The sequence below is a fragment of the Chlamydotis macqueenii genome, chromosome 16, assembly GCF_036417535.1.
Source record: "Chlamydotis macqueenii isolate bChlMac1 chromosome 16, bChlMac1.mat, whole genome shotgun sequence".
In the NCBI taxonomy this organism is placed as follows: domain Eukaryota; kingdom Metazoa; phylum Chordata; class Aves; order Otidiformes; family Otididae; genus Chlamydotis; species Chlamydotis macqueenii.
The window spans coordinates 15,819,765-15,834,765 of record NC_141571.1 but is presented as its reverse complement, the minus strand read 5'-3'; the positions used below and the strand labels follow the sequence as shown (position 1 = coordinate 15,834,765).

Sequence of the window (15,001 nt, the reverse complement as noted above, 5' to 3'; positions counted from 1 at the left end):
ACATAACAACGGGGTCAAAGGGCTGGGAGCGGGGGGGAGGGGGCGGGGCCGGCCGACGGTGGCCGCGGGGGGACACGGCGGGGCCCGCGCGCGCGCCGAGGACGAAGGGGCGGGGCCGGGAGGCGCGCGGCGGGCCTGGGCGCCGTTTGAAGGCAAACAAAGCCCGAGGGCTGCCGGGAGTTGTAGTCCCCGCTGCCGCCTCCGCCGCGGCCCCGCCTCCCCCCGTGGACTACAGCTCCCGGCGGGCGCTGCCCGCGCCGCGCGGTAGGCCGGGACCCGCCACCGCCCTCGCCTCATGGCCGCCGGGGTCCTTTCCGGGCCGCTCGGCCCTGGCAGGGCGGGCTCCGGAGGCGCCAGACAGCGCCGCTCTTACATTGTGCCTCTCAATTATAATTTGGTTTTCCCTAGAGAGGTTTTTTTTTTTTTTTTGGAAGAAGAAGAACCTAAGGCTTTGTAAAAGATGAAGACGCTGAACCTTGCCATTGCTTACAAATTAAATACGAAAAATGGGCACGTTCTGGTAGATGCAGTAAATCTGACTGACTTTATTACACTTTACATTCCTACACAAAAGAGATGATACAAATAAATACAAGCTGTAAAACTATGGACAGGACTATTGCCAGGTTCTTTGTCTGCAGAGCCCCTACGGGAGGGCGGAGATGGGCGCACGCCCCCGGACACCGTGCCCGCGGGACAGCCCGGCGCGCCTCGGTTCTCGGAAAATAAAGGGATGGCAGAAGCAGTAAGCGCCTGCACCGCAGAGAGTTCGGCCCCCCGCTGCAGCGCAGACAGGACCAAGTGTTCTCACTTCAGCTCCGTCTCCGCATCCAGTTATGGCTTTTGCAAGGTTTTCTTTTCCAATTTGTGTTTTAACACAGCAGAAAGAGGTGCCCAAGAGTCACGCTGAACCCTTCAAAGCCTGCTGCGGGTGAACCGTTACGCACAGAAGAGGGGACAGACCCGGGCTTACGGGTGTCTCGCTGAAACTTGGCACGCTCTCTGTTCAGTGAAGGCAGACCTACTACGCCTAAAAAAACACTGAACACAAGTTTGGTCTGATCTGTACAAGGCGTCAGCGTAGCCCGAAATGCTATGGCAGAGGTACGTGTTTCAGAGGATTCAAGCAGCATGCAAATATTTTAAAAAAGGCGCCAGACCTATGTGAAGGATTTTAAGAAAGTGCTTTAATTCCTATGCTTCAGTGTCGTGCGGTGCTTGCTCCCAGAGCCAAGGGCTGACTGCTGCTGCGTGTCAGTTTTTAAAAATGATCCCATTATACAGATCAGAGCAAAGACGAGAAGGACGTGAAGAAACTATGCCGGCGCACACTGTCCAAGGGCCTCTTCCAGGAGTCGGCTGGATTTCCTGTCTTTGACTGTTAACCTGCAGGAAGCCCAGATGGTTCAGATAACACCCGGAGAGGGGCAAACTCGGAAGGAATGTTTCTTAAAAACTTCAACCCAGAGCTCAGCACCTTTTGTACAGCTTAAGACAATGTATTTTATCTTAGTATCAGTGCCACTGAGTATCTGGTCCAGGGTAAGTCCATCACAATCAGACTAAAAGCTTCTCTAACAGTCTGAGATTGCCCATGAATACGCTAACCAAATCTCCAGCCACAGCTCCAATTTAAATACAATGACTAAATATACGGTTTTATTCTTTTTCCACCCTATTGAATTTCTTTCACCTTGCTAATTAATTTCTACAGAATTAAAAGCAGAGCCTTTCTGACACATTAACCACCTAGCTTATTGAACTAAAACAAGAACAGTTTGGGTTTGCACGGCGATTTCCACCGTAGCAGCCCTGCCACAAGGGGAGTTTCCAGCATAAGTTTAACACAGAATTCCCCGTGGAACAGCAGCAACTGAGGAAGTGTGCGCATGTGCAGACACGGATGTGTCTGTGTATGCATATTCACCTAAAACATACGTGTACATTGCTACGCACATATATGCGATTATGTATTTTGTTGCTACTTCAGGTTTTAGACCCCCTTGTTTAATTTCAAATCTCTGAGCGCTTACACCATACAATCGTTTTCTAAAATGTCCAAGTACAGAAGATTATGTGCTGGAGAGAAAGAGGGAGGAGAGGGAAGAGAAGGTGACATTATATTATGCAACAAGAGCCAATTAAAAGGCTCTCTGTACATAAACAGTGCTTCATAAAAAAGAAGATTATGCCAGGTTTCCATGTTCAGGTTGGAAGAAATTTGTCAGATGCCTGCTCTCTCAGTTATAAGCAAACTCCTCTTTCCTCCACCAAAACTAATATATATATATATGTATATATAAATCTTGTGGTCCAGAAAAGCATTCCGTGAACGAAAGCAGCCGAGTTAGTGTTTCACCAGGCAGCTGGCTCACCGAGGCACCGTGCCCGCAAGATGCAGAGGTGAGCTGTGCTGAGCATTCAGTTCCTTCTGCTCACGGGGGTCAGACAGAACGGAGTTCTCCAGCCTGGGTGAAGTCACTCAGCAGATATTTAACGAGCACACAAGGCAGAGTCCACACATCAGAGCATTTCTAAAACCAGGCAAGTCCTCATACACTCACACCTGTCAGTCTGGAGGAAGTCATCAGCGAGGGAGAGGAAACAGGTGAAAAAGTTCACAGGATGACAGCCAACAGCAACCAGAAAAAGTAACATCCAAGTCTCAATATGCAGTGACCTAAAACTTATGAACGAGCTGTGAGACACTAGACAGGAACACCTTACTCTGTCCTCAGCGTGGCAGTTCCACCTCCCTTACCCGGCCACACAAGCCTGCAGCACTACGGGAGCCTGCTTCAGTCATAGGGCAGCTTTGCAAAGAGACCATCAAAAGCAGGAGTTCTTCCTCCCTTGTTTTCAAAGTGAAACCCCTGGAATTAATACCAGATTCCATTTCCCAGGCTTGGTTACATGTGCTTTCACTCCCAGCGGGCTCTGCATGGGCGGGGAGGTGCAAAGGGAAAGCTTCTAACGTGGAACAGGCATGGCACAAAAGGTACCACACGCTGAACCTCCTCAGACACCACGGGACGGGACCACACTCAGAAGGCAGCTCCACATTACAGCGCTCTGCCCTCTGCCCGGCTTTTGGGAGAGAGCAGAGCCAGCCCTGAGAGCCTGCCAGGAAGACAGCTTAGCGCCAATGCCACATTTGCCATGAACAGTAGGAGACGGGAGAAAATGGCCATACGTCACCCCACGGTTTGCAGACTTTGTATGGCCACTGGTTTGAAATGCCAGGGGTAAAGATGGAGGCAAGAGAGGGAAGAAAGCTGTGGAGCTGGCGCTGGTACGCAGAGGTATTCTTTGACGAGGTGGGTCCTGTTGGTAGGGGTGAGGCCTGTAGGAGGTCAGTTTAGAGGAGCTCTTACTTATGCCTGTAAACAAGGAAAGGGCTTCAGTTTCTATCGCTCCCTTTCTAGAGAGCGCAAAGTTGCTCTCAAGACCCCTTTTTTGTCCTACAGTTCTAAAGGGAGGCGCAGCTATCTGGTGGTGAGCGCTGCCATCCTGCCTGTTCAGACCAACGTCTTAACCCCAAATGGTAACCCACCTAGTCAAGTTTGAACAGATCCTCTGCTTTTTAACCTCATTTGGTTCTCACTATGGAGCTCTGGAGCGGTGCTTCTGTTGAGATGACTTTCAACTCTGTCTTCTTATTGGCCAACAGCAAAAAAAGCCCTGTGCAGCGAAAGGGCTAGTGCAGAAGGAGAGACGGTGGTGCTGTGAGGTGATCCCCATGCTTCCCATTGCTTCCAATACACTGTAACGTACCTCATGCATTTCTGATTTCCTAACTAAAATCTGTTTCCCAGAGGCCAAACGCGGAATTGCAAGCACGTATCTTCCCGTGGCTCAGTGCACCTGGACTGGCACAAGTCACTTAAACAGCAAAGAGGCCATCTCCAGGGGAAAGGGGCTGGAGTCTGGCTGGGAGTTCTCTCTGCAGGTTTTTACTTGTCTCTGCTCTCAGAAGGCAAAGGCTGTTCGCGCCCCGGAGAGGAACTGCTGGTTTTACTTTGGAACCAGCCCTCGGGACTGTGGGTAGAGCTGAGAACTATGGGTGCCTGCTGAAGAGGATCCCCCTGATTTCCTTCCAGTTTTAGGCCTGAAGAAGTAAAATGAAAAAATAAACAAAAAGCCCCAACAACGTCACCTGTTACTCATCAAAATTAATCTTCCAAAAGCTGAATTTTTTTACTGGATTTCTTCTCTAATCAGTCTCAGCTTTCTCCTGCGTTCCTTTCTCTCCCTCTCTCCTTTACGGCCAAGCTCGCCTTAGCTTTGCTGACGAGAAGTGCTGGCAGATAGCAACGGTACTTGTACCTCTACCATTGGCCAGCCTGCTTACTGAAAGTCCAACTCACCTGGGTTTTGACTTTTTATTTGAAGTGCTCTCAAAGGTTGAAGCATCCACCTGTATCTCATCTTCGTCCTGCAGAGCTGCTTCCAGAGCCGCCTGGACTTTGGGAGCAATGGCTGGACCTTCGTAGTCTCTCGTTGTTCGGCTGGGCATGTCAAGTTCCAGTAATACGATATTCTCTGCCTGAGACAGCAAAAGCAGAATCAAAGCTGGCACAGTTTCATCCAAATGGTTTCTTTTCCCTCCAGAGGCTTATTCTGAAGTACTTTATAAATGCATGCAGGACACTGCAGATTTTACATCCCATAGAAGAGCTAACATTCACATTCCCCCGTCAGGAGGGTGAACACGTGAAGGCTGTAACCACATCTGGGCTTACCCTGTACCGAGCCTCCGGACGGATCATCATGGACGTCCTGGCGTGCTGGCTCAGCGGCCTTTTGTACCCTACAGCAGACACCGGTCTTTTCATCATCTGCTGGTTTCTAGCGAAAAATGGATACGCAGTGTATTATATACCAAAGACTCAAAGACTCCTCTTGAAGTTTATGAGCTAAAACATCTGCAAATTCCACACAGAATACGTTTCAAGAGAACAGGAGCTACCTAGGCTGCTTTTGCAGGAACGGCTCTGACAACAGGGTAAGACAGTTATCCTGCGCCACCTGTTCCCTGCACAAAGGGGAGGATTTCTCCTCATTTTACTGCACAGACTGCAGATGCACTCGGGTGCACCCACCTTTCTAAATCTGCTGTAGATAACTTTCTGTGTACAGAGGCAGGATCTAGCCACTGCTCTCATAATAATTACTATTTTCGAGAGCTTTCCTATCTAAAACGGGAAAGAAATATGTCAGGAATTTACTGCTGTTTTCATGGTGAATGCACTGTTATATATATTTTACATATACTTCTTGGGCTCATCTAGAAGAAAAATCCTAATCTTCCAAGAGTTTGCCTAACTGTACATTCCTATTTTAGTCAACCTAGTAAAAAGGAATAATTTTTTTTATTTTATTTTGCAGCAAGAAGCTACAGACTCTGGAGGGCCAGTTTAAACCCCCAGTTCAGCCCCTCTTTTGGGGCACCTTGTTCTTGACAGCTAGAGGGTTTTCTGTGACCTATAATTCCATCCCAAGAAAAGATCAGTACACTCACTCCAGACGGGTTATGGGATGCAGTTTCCACTGATCTTCCTCTTCATCAAAGAATGATCTGTTCATGATCTTGTTCTTTTCTTCCAAGGGAATAAAATTTTCAATAATCAGGTGCCTACACGCAACCACAAAAATGGGAAATACACGAGAAACATAATTAGCAGATGACTTTCTCCACTGCTCTTCTCCCACTGTCTTAATACAGCCCTGGAAAAGGAGGAATGTTTTAGTTTTCTCATGTTCACGTCTTGTTCCACAAGCATGCGCCATGCAGTCCCTCCAGCCCTCACCCAAAGGAGCCATCTCTGTTACACTTAACAGCAGGCACTGAGGTGACGGGACTTACTTCAGCTTTAGTTCCCTGGTAAGTTCATTCTGGGTCTGTTCCAGTTCCTGGCGCTCCTTGATGTGCTCTTCTTGGAGATCGTGGATCTCTGCCTTCACAGCTTGCAGCTTGGAAAATAACTGGACCAGACAACGAAAGCCAAAGGCGTCACTTGCCAATGTTCCTTTCACTTTCACACACAAGTCGCTTTTATTCCCGACCCACTAGACGTGGAAGCATTTTCTTTTTACCTTTTTGAGTTTTTTGGTCTTTATGTCCACCTCTTGCTGGAGAGAACTATAGGTCTCCTTCAGCTCTAGTGTTTCCTCATCCTGACTCTCCATCTGTTGCTGGATCTCTCGCTCCCGCCGTTTCTGGCGAAGGTGACATACAGTATTAAAGACCACAATTACATTGCCACCTTCAGGCTGAGCTACATGAAACCAACGCGCAGGATGTTTTCACTTCCCTGGGTTCCAGGGCTTTTGCTTTAGCTTCAAGTTCTTCCTGTCTCTTGCCTTAAAAATACCAGAAGCATTAATGCTTCTTTGTCTTTATTTTGACACTAAAATCAGACAGTGTGAATAATTGCTCGAGATTCAATTAAAGAAATCAAATGTCATGTTTAGATACTTTTTTTTTCTTTGCATCAAGTCATACTAGCCCTTGCACTTAAAGAATCACCAACAGAAAATGCGTAACAGAAAATAAACTTTTAGCAGAGAGGAAACATCCCTCCCTTGAACTAATGGCTCACGCTCTGAGCTCTTCCAATTACCCCTTCACTTACAGACAGCTCCAGTCAAGAGAGGACATAAATCCTCAACATAAAAACTGGAACAAAACTATTCTAAACCTTCTTTACATATTTCATACGACAAATAGGACACAAGCCCTTCCTCCTTGTTTTGAGATTAATGACCGCCATTAAACCAATTTGAGGGCTAACCCTGGGCAAATTTTCTCAATAGTTTCTCCAGACACCACATTTTAGAGAAGTTCTGCATCTAGGCTTTTTATACAAAATAACAAATGCTCTTCCCTGTACCTGTTCTGCAATTTCCTGACGTTTCTGTTCCAGGATTTTCTGCTGCTCATTTGTGTGATCCACAATATTTTTCCCTCCCACCAGAAGTTTGCTTTCCATTGCCTGAAAGAGAAAACAAGGTCATAAGTTTCTCTCCGTGACCTCAGCTGTAACTTTCTCTCATATTGATATAACTTCTTCAGGGCAGCGCCTTTATTTAACCTTCTCTTTCAAGTCAGCTGCTACAAGAATTACTATTCTTAAAATTCCCATGAAGTGTGGGATTCATGAAATAGTAACGTGATTAGAATTATGCATTGCTGCAATGTGTGGCCAGCCTGAAGAACAAAGACACCTGCTCTCCTGTAAAAACTTGGTAATGATCTGTGACAGAACGAAGCACTTTTTGTGCTACAGCTGGTGAAAAGGTGCATCACCACGTTTTATTGCCACGAGAATTGCTTAAGATCCTACAGGATCTGCACATTAGAACAATTAAACAACTCATGAATACTGAAATATGTCATTAATGGTGGAAATGTTGACTTCTGTCTAGAAACAGTTTGTTTAAAATCTTCTAATCTAAACACAGATCACTATACTGGAAACTTGTTGTGAGATATCTTTCTAAACTGGGAAACCCTCTGTTTTCCCCACCGCCTACACAAATTGCTTTCCAAAAGTATGACAAGGAAGAATTCTACCTTGATTTTAGCACTCAACATTTCTGTTGCTTCCTTCTCTCGCCTGAGGTCTTCCATTTTCTTCTCCTTCTCTTTCAGCAGTCTCATCTTTTCTTCTGCCACCAAGCTGTGATCCTCAACTATAGCTTTCTTCTCAATCTCCAGCTTTTCTTGTTGCTCCCTCCAATAGTCATCTTTGTCATCTCCTTCATCCTCGCCCTCTTCAGTGTCCTCCTCCTCTTCCCCACCATCTCTCCTCCTTTCCCTCCTCTTTCTTTTGCCAATAGACCGCTTTTCCAACTGTGCCTTGAGTCGAGCAATCTCTTCCTGGAATTCTCGTAGCAGAGCATCCTTAGGATCCTCGTTCACTCGCGGCTTGTTCTTGATGTTCTTGGCACGATTGGCATACCTCAGTGTTGTCAGCGTCTCCTCTACGTTGTAAGAGGCAGGGCCGATATTGGCCACCATCACAGTTTTGGCATTGCCACCTAGTGAGTCTTGGAGTAACCTGGTCAGCTTTGAGTCCCGGTACGGAATGTGTGTGCTTTTGCCATCTACTAGGGCAGAGATAACATTGCCCAAAGCTGAGAGAGAGAGATTGATTTTAGTAGCTTCCTTTAACCTTTCCCCTTGCGCTCCAGTCTTAGCTTGCCGCTCGCTGCCCGCGAGGTCTACCAGGTTGAGTTTCCCAACACGGATGTGATTCTCTCCATCAAGTCCTAACTCGCTGCATTCGATAGTGATCACAAAAATGGCATGAGATCGAGAGCTGTGCTCATTCATGTTGGTGGCACCAACTGAGCGATTTTGGTTTCCCACGTTCATGACGTGCTCTATCTCTTTGACGCTTTTAGTAACAAAGGAGGACAAATCCTTAACGTATACGCCGGTGTCTGGCCTCTCCTTTAACTCCAGCCGCTTGGACTGATCCTTCGATAACAAGTCTCTGATTTCTTCTTGGTATATTTCCAAATAAGAAGCTCTAACTAGGTATTGCTGATTTTGAGATCTAGAGATGTGGGTGAAGATGTGATCGAATGAGTTGGGGATGACCCCTCTTTTTTCAGGGTCACCACGCACTCCTTCCATCGTATATGTTTTCCCTGTCCCAGTCTGCCCATAGGCAAAGATTGTCCCATTAAACCCTTGCAGAACAGAGTCCACAAGAGGTCTGAAGGTCTCATCGTAGAGTTCAACCTGTTTGGAATTCCAGTCATACACAGCATCAAAGGTGAAAGTTTTAGGCAGTTCATGAGATGTTCCCCGCAGGTTCTTCACCGAGACCTGCCCTAACTTGACGTCCACGTTAACAACTTTTTCATACGAAGCCGTCTTCTCTTTGCTGTTCATTGGCCGGCATCGCACCACCACCCGAACGGACTCAGAGCTCTTTAACTTCGACATGACGGCAGCCTGTGGCTGGCGTGATCTGACCGACGGATGATCCCGTGCTAGAAACCTACCACAGAAACAAAGGAGGAATATGTAAAGGCAGTTTTCTGCAGGCGACAATTTTTCACAGAGCCAAAGGTTCGACCCATCTATTCCAGCAGCATTTCGCACTCATTAAGTTGCATCGGATTTCGAAAAATAAAAATAACGTACAACGTGAAAACTTTAAGGGGCCTGAGCCGAGACAGTACTATCTTACCAAAGCCTGTCCGTCAAACCCATCAGTTCTACAAGGTCTGCTGCAAAACATCTTCATCACTCACATATTTACAGTTGGTAAAAATCCTTTTATAGACCCTTTAAAGTAATCATAATGCTTTTTAAACTATTTATAAACACAATATGATACTTTGCCATTGATTTTCTGTGCAGTCAGGCTTTTTGTTTTAAATCTCATATTCTGAAAATCCAGCACAGACTTGCTCTCTCCATTCGCTCAGGCTCTTGAAAGGGAATCAGCCAGGTGCTCTGATTAAGTGCCTCACCTACCTACCAAAATCCGAGAGAGACTGTAAATTATAAATACAGTATTTTCAGAGTTGCCTCTACTTATACTTCTTATGCATTGACAAAACCTTCTCATATTTAGGAGACATTTCTGTTAGAGTCCCCTGACCTGCGACGTCTCATCAGGACCATCCTCCCACAGAAGGTTTAAAAACTTACGCCTGGGTTTTGTTAAATGACAGCGGTTCCCTGGAATGCCGCCCAAATGCTTTTTTCCTCTTGTGCATTACACTTCTAAAGTCACTTTCTAGAAGCTTCCTTACAGAATAATAGATCTTTAATTGGGCTGCGGCAGCTGCGAGGATTCAAGATAAAATCATTAAATAGTTTGTCCATTTCCAGGCATCACATCTGCTGGATAGTCTGCATTTCTGCGCCCGGGAAAACTGGAGTTACCTTTCCTTTCTGTCAAGAATCCAGAAAATAATTGTTACACAGACGTTTTCACCCAGTCTTGCAATCTAGCTCACTACAAGGGAAATCATTAAAGCAGCCAAACGTAGCACGGTCTTCCAGCGCTTGCAAATACAGCAAAACGAGCCAGTAAGGGGAGTGAACCACCCCAGTGAGGGGGCTCTGAAATCCGTGGGCAGCGAAGAGTTTCTACCAGCTAAGTGCAGCGAGGCGAGGGCGCGTGCTGCCGTAGGACGCCCGTGCTGTGCCCCCGCCGAGGGCACTGCCGCAGCCCTGTGAACTCAGGCCCTTCACACCCCAATACTGAAATTCCCTCCTGGTCCTGCGCTCGCTGTGGGGGGCAGGCAGGCGAAGCACGGCCGCTCCCCTGATGCTGGACGGCCGCTCTCGGCACGCCCGCAGCCCAGAACTCCTCATTTTTCTGTTCCACTTCCAAATGCCTGCTCAGCGTCGATCTGCCATTTGTATTTTTTGCACAAGTATCGTCAGCACAGAGAGCAGCATTTCCCACCGGCATTCAGCCGGGAGCAGCAGGCAAAGCTATAAAGGCAGAGTAATCTACACTGCGCCTTGTCTAATGCTCAGGCAACCAGACATCAGGGTGTGAAGTGGACGCCGGCCAGGATTTGCCCGTCCCAGGCTTCTGAAGGTGAGTTAAAGCTCCTTTCACATCACTTCTTACAAAACTTTCCTAGAGCACTCAGTCCCTGGAGCCCACCCTCCTCCTCCTGTAACGCAGTCGCCCTCCGTGAGAGATCCTGCACACTGGCAGGAGTGCCCCCTCACCAGAACTCGCACATCTGTTTTTCTGGGAAACCAGAGACAGCCATCCTTGCTTCAGATGTTCCAAGCACAACTGTTCACACCGATCTATGCTATTACTTTCTTTCGCCAGGATGCTTTTACTGGGATTTCCCGTAAAAGCCAGCTCTGCCCAAGCGCACTAACCGGCTCTGCTGAAACACTCCACGCTCCTGCTCTGGTGTTCCAGCTGGATCAGGCTGACAAGACTCAGCGCCCATCTAAACTCACGCTGCATAAACCCAGTTCACCGATCCCAGCCCTTCAGGACTCTGGGTGGAGCGGAAGAAACGCTGTGGCGTCCCCCAGCCGTTAGACAATGAGCTGCCATTTAAGACAGAACAAACAGACTGTGTTACTGCTAAAGCGACAGCCTTACAGGGGAGATCTAAATGGCACAGCCCTGTGATTTCTAATAGCCTTTTTGTTTTGGTTTTTCTTTTTTTTTTTAAAAGCTATTCTCAAAAATAGCTTTCTGGAAGAGCTCCGAGATCCTCCTGCCAACTGGAACGAAATGTAAAACTAATACACACTGGAAACCCCAGGTAGTTCAGTCTGGCCTCCTCAGACATTCTCGCTGGTCCAGGATCAGCTGGATCTGCAGCTACCCACGGCTTTTGTCTAACTGGTTTTTACTGGATAATTGCACGTCTGCGGAGAGCTTCTCAAACCGCGGACAGAGAACTTCAGGAGCAGAGCTAGAGAGCTGAGAAAGGAAGCAGAACATTTCCAGCCAAGTACCCAGACTGTCGGTCTGCACTACAAAGAGTAACACAAGAGTAACAAATACAGACGTTTAAGAATTGTACAGAAACCTGAACACAGCCTTCAGAATTTCCTTGGTTTCCTGAGGGGAAGCTCCTTGCTCTTTGCTGTTCCCGTGACAGCGCGTGGTAGCCATCAGGAGGAAGATGTGCGTTGTGCGTTGAATTGGCCAAACTGGACAACCACCCAGAAGCAGCACTTTCCAAACCCGCGCACTGAGTTCAAGCTACTGCAGGAATTGTGGATTGCTACAGAGTAAAAGCATTTCCCTCCTGACAGCTCCAAAGAAAGCTGACCTCGCTGGCTGACCCACGAGGAACACGCATGCTAGAATAACCACAGAGAAAGAAAACAGGGACAAGTCTTGCAGAACCACAAAAAGCCGCTCTCCCTCTGCCCACCACGAGTAGCTGTATCTAGAAACACACGCTTCTCCTTCCACACCTGCTGGAGATATTCCTGTAGTTTAACTTCACAAGAGACTATTTTTTGGGATGAGTTCATGGAACAGCAGCTTCATTTGCCTGCATTGTTACGGTGAACATTCACAGTGGCACATACTCAAATCGGGCACTAACTCTGAAAAGCAGAGCCTTGATTTATTTTATATAATTAATATCCAAAATGCTACTTTGCTGGGAAGTGCTGCTGTGTAAGCGACGCTGACAAACATGAGACGATCAGGATGAAGTTAATCTTCACACAGACTGCTTTTTCAGCGTGTCCCCTCAGCGGCAGCTTTGGCAGAGGTATAAACTGAACAAAAATCATGTTGCATATTTGCTGTTCCTCTTTGTATTTCTCATCAACGTGAGCTTGATAATCTTTTGACACCTTTCCCCATTTCACTTGCAAGTCTCCTTTTAGAGTCACAAGAAACTTATTTGACCCCTGATTTGGGCTATTTTCATAACAACCTATCGCGGATCATCTCCCATTATTTTGGCTGCTGCTGTGAAGCTTACCGGAAGCACTGCAAATGCTGTTTCTCCTCAGACTTACCCAAGTGCGTGACTGAAAAAAATAAAACCAATTAGCCGGCAGCGTTTGCGTTCCCCAGGAACTCCACGGCAACGCTGGAGCTGCCCAGAGCGGCCGGACAGGGATGGCCAGCAGAGCTGGAAAGGCCACCGTGGCACCCGCTCTTCTGCTACGGGGATGCGGCTTCGTTCCTTAAATGAGTTCAGCCTAAAGCGACCTGGGCCCGGTCCCCAAGAGGGTCAAGGCTGAGATGGACGCATTTGAAGATGTGCTCCAGATGAGCCAGAGGAGAGGGCGGGCAGAAATCCAAGCATTTTTGCTTATTTCAGTCAACGCAAGGTTGTGCCTGAAAAAATAAGCAATGCCACAACCTGACCGTAAGCTGAGGTAAGCGCTTCTCCTCGGACACTTTTGGGAGCGGGACCTGATGGCTCAGCTGGCTGTGCCCAGGGAACTCTCTGCTCCTACCGGGCACGCGTCGCTCAGCCCGTCTGCCCCTGGCAGGCTGAAGTCCTGAGCCCTCCCCACCTCCTGCCTTTGGTTTAAAGATCTCTGGAAGGGCTCCGTGGTAGGGCTGCCCAAGCGTTCCCTCACACCTCTCCGCGTGTCCCCAGGCACCCGTGCCGTTGCTTTCCTGCAGATGTTTGCGAGCTCAGACCGTCACGGCCTAACCGCTCGCGGCTGTGACTCCCTCACTGGCCAGCTGCTCGGTGGGCCCAACGGGCCGCCCCGCTGCCGCTCGGCCCTGCGCCCCGGCTCCGCTCCGTGCGCGGGGTCAGCTCCGCGCCGCGCCGCAGCAGGCGCGGGGCCGGACGGGTTCATCTCGGGTTACGGGTTCACCCGGCATCACCCGCCGCCCCCGCAGCCGTGACACCGGTGCAGCTGGGCCGGGGGCCCGGAGGCGGCCCGGTCGCCCAGCGCCAGGCACGGGGACAGCGGGCGGTGCCCGAGGGGGGGAGCGGCGGCGGGGGCGACACCGGCCCGCGCGGGGCCACCCGCCCGCGGCCTCGCGCGCTGCCCCCGCGGACACGCGCGCAGGCGAGGCCGGGCCCACGCGTGCAGACGGGGGCGGCCACGGGGCCGGGGGCTGCCCCGGGCTGTCACACCCGCGCGGCACCGGCGGAACGGCGGGGGCCGGCCCTCGGGCGAGCGCCCCGGGCCGCGGCGGCTCCTCGGGACGGGCCCCCGCCGCACACGCGCGGGTGGCGCGGCCCACGGACGGCCGGGCCGGGCCGGGCCGGGCCGGACTCACCTGCGCCGTCACCATGGAGCCGCGCGGCCACCTCCTCCCGCGGCACCGGAAGCGGTGCGGGGCCCCGCCCCCTCCCGCCCGTGACGCACTTCCTTGGCAACGCCCGCGCCCCGGCCGCCATTTCCGTAGCGACCGGATGGAGCCGGGACAAAGGGGCCGCCGCCCCCCGCCAACCCCAAAACCGCCGGGTTCTGCCCCAGCCGGGGAGCGCGGTGCTGCTGCTCCACCACGCTCGGGCCGGGGAGGGCGGCTGCTGCACGGGACACCCGCGACAGAGGAAGGAATTCCACCGCACACCAGTTCATACAAAACCGTGGGTTTATTATTACAAAAAATACCTTTTTTTTTTTTTTTAAAAACAAAACGAAACAAAAACCCCAACACTTGATCTTAACGCACTGTGTTCCCGACCGCCCTTGCTCTGTAACAAGGCAGGCAGCCCCGACAGCATCATCCGGCGTCGCCGGGCTGAGCCAAAGGGGTCCGGCCACCCAGCGGCCCCGAAACCGCCAAATCCCACGGATTTCCGTAAGCCAGCACTGAGGAAACGAGACGGGCCTTTGCCACCCTGACACTCGGGGTACCTTTGCATTTAGCCCTCTCCTGCTCACTCCCTTGAGCCTTCAAACTCCTTCAAAGCCCAGGAACGTTTCCAAGGAGGAAAAAAACCCAGCACCAAAAAGACATTTAGAGCTAAACCCCCGTAAACGCTGCGGGACAGCGGCACCGTGACTGTCGCAATGCACTAGAGGCACCACAGACCTCCTCAGTGTCACTTTTAAAAAAGGAACGGTAAGTTCTGTAATCAAGTCTTCAGATAAAAAAAAAAATAAAATAGAAGTCACAGGAGTACCAAAAGGCACTGGGCAAGCTGACACTCGCCACGAGTTGACCAGTGTTCCCAGCACTAAACTGTACTGGGCCAAGCAAAGGGGTTTGGGGCTGCCGTTTCGCCGTCAGCGAACGCTTGCAGCAGCCATCTGCACTGGGAGACAAGGGCTCTCCTGTCAGAGGGGCTATCTTACAAAGCACAAAAACAAACGGGAAACAGAAACCATTACCACAGACCTAACCCCACTACGGCTACTTTAAAAGTCTGACCTCAAAACCAGTTTCACTCCTACTTCACTACCTCCGCCCGACGTCAACAGCTACAAAACTACAAGCACCAAGTCTCCGACGCTCGACTGGCTGCGTCCCGGCAAAGGCCGTCTCCCCAGCTCCGTACAAAGACGGGCTGAAGAGGCAGCTGCCGCATGAAAACATGGCCCTGC

At 50.0% G+C, this 15,001-nt stretch overlaps 1 protein-coding gene across 10 annotated transcripts; it reads right to left on the bottom strand.

Annotated features, from left to right (window-relative positions):
• Positions 1-1,165: 1,165 nt before the first annotated feature.
• On the bottom strand, positions 1,166-13,758 carry KIF3B (kinesin family member 3B). Of its 10 annotated transcripts, none has more exons than XR_015260309.1 (10): positions 10,877-13,080; positions 7,577-9,014; positions 6,894-6,995; positions 6,097-6,219; positions 5,867-5,985; positions 5,522-5,635; positions 4,743-4,848; positions 4,368-4,546; positions 3,554-4,108; positions 1,166-3,380 (listed from the first exon to the last, which is right to left on the bottom strand). XR_015260309.1 is itself a non-coding variant. In XM_086760484.1 (10 exons), the coding sequence occupies exons 3-10, from the start codon at positions 8,957-8,959 to the stop codon at positions 4,015-4,017; spliced, it is 2,220 nt and encodes a 739-aa protein (XP_086616610.1). In that variant the 5' UTR covers positions 8,960-9,014; positions 9,778-9,919; positions 10,877-13,080; the 3' UTR covers positions 1,166-4,014. The 10 variants fall into 10 exon arrangements, 8 of the variants coding, with proteins under 8 accessions (XP_086616610.1, XP_086616606.1, XP_086616605.1 ...); XR_015260310.1 differs by having other exon boundaries at positions 1,166-1,386; XM_086760484.1 differs by adding an exon at positions 9,778-9,919 and having other exon boundaries at positions 1,166-4,108.
• Positions 13,759-15,001: the final 1,243 nt, after the last annotated feature.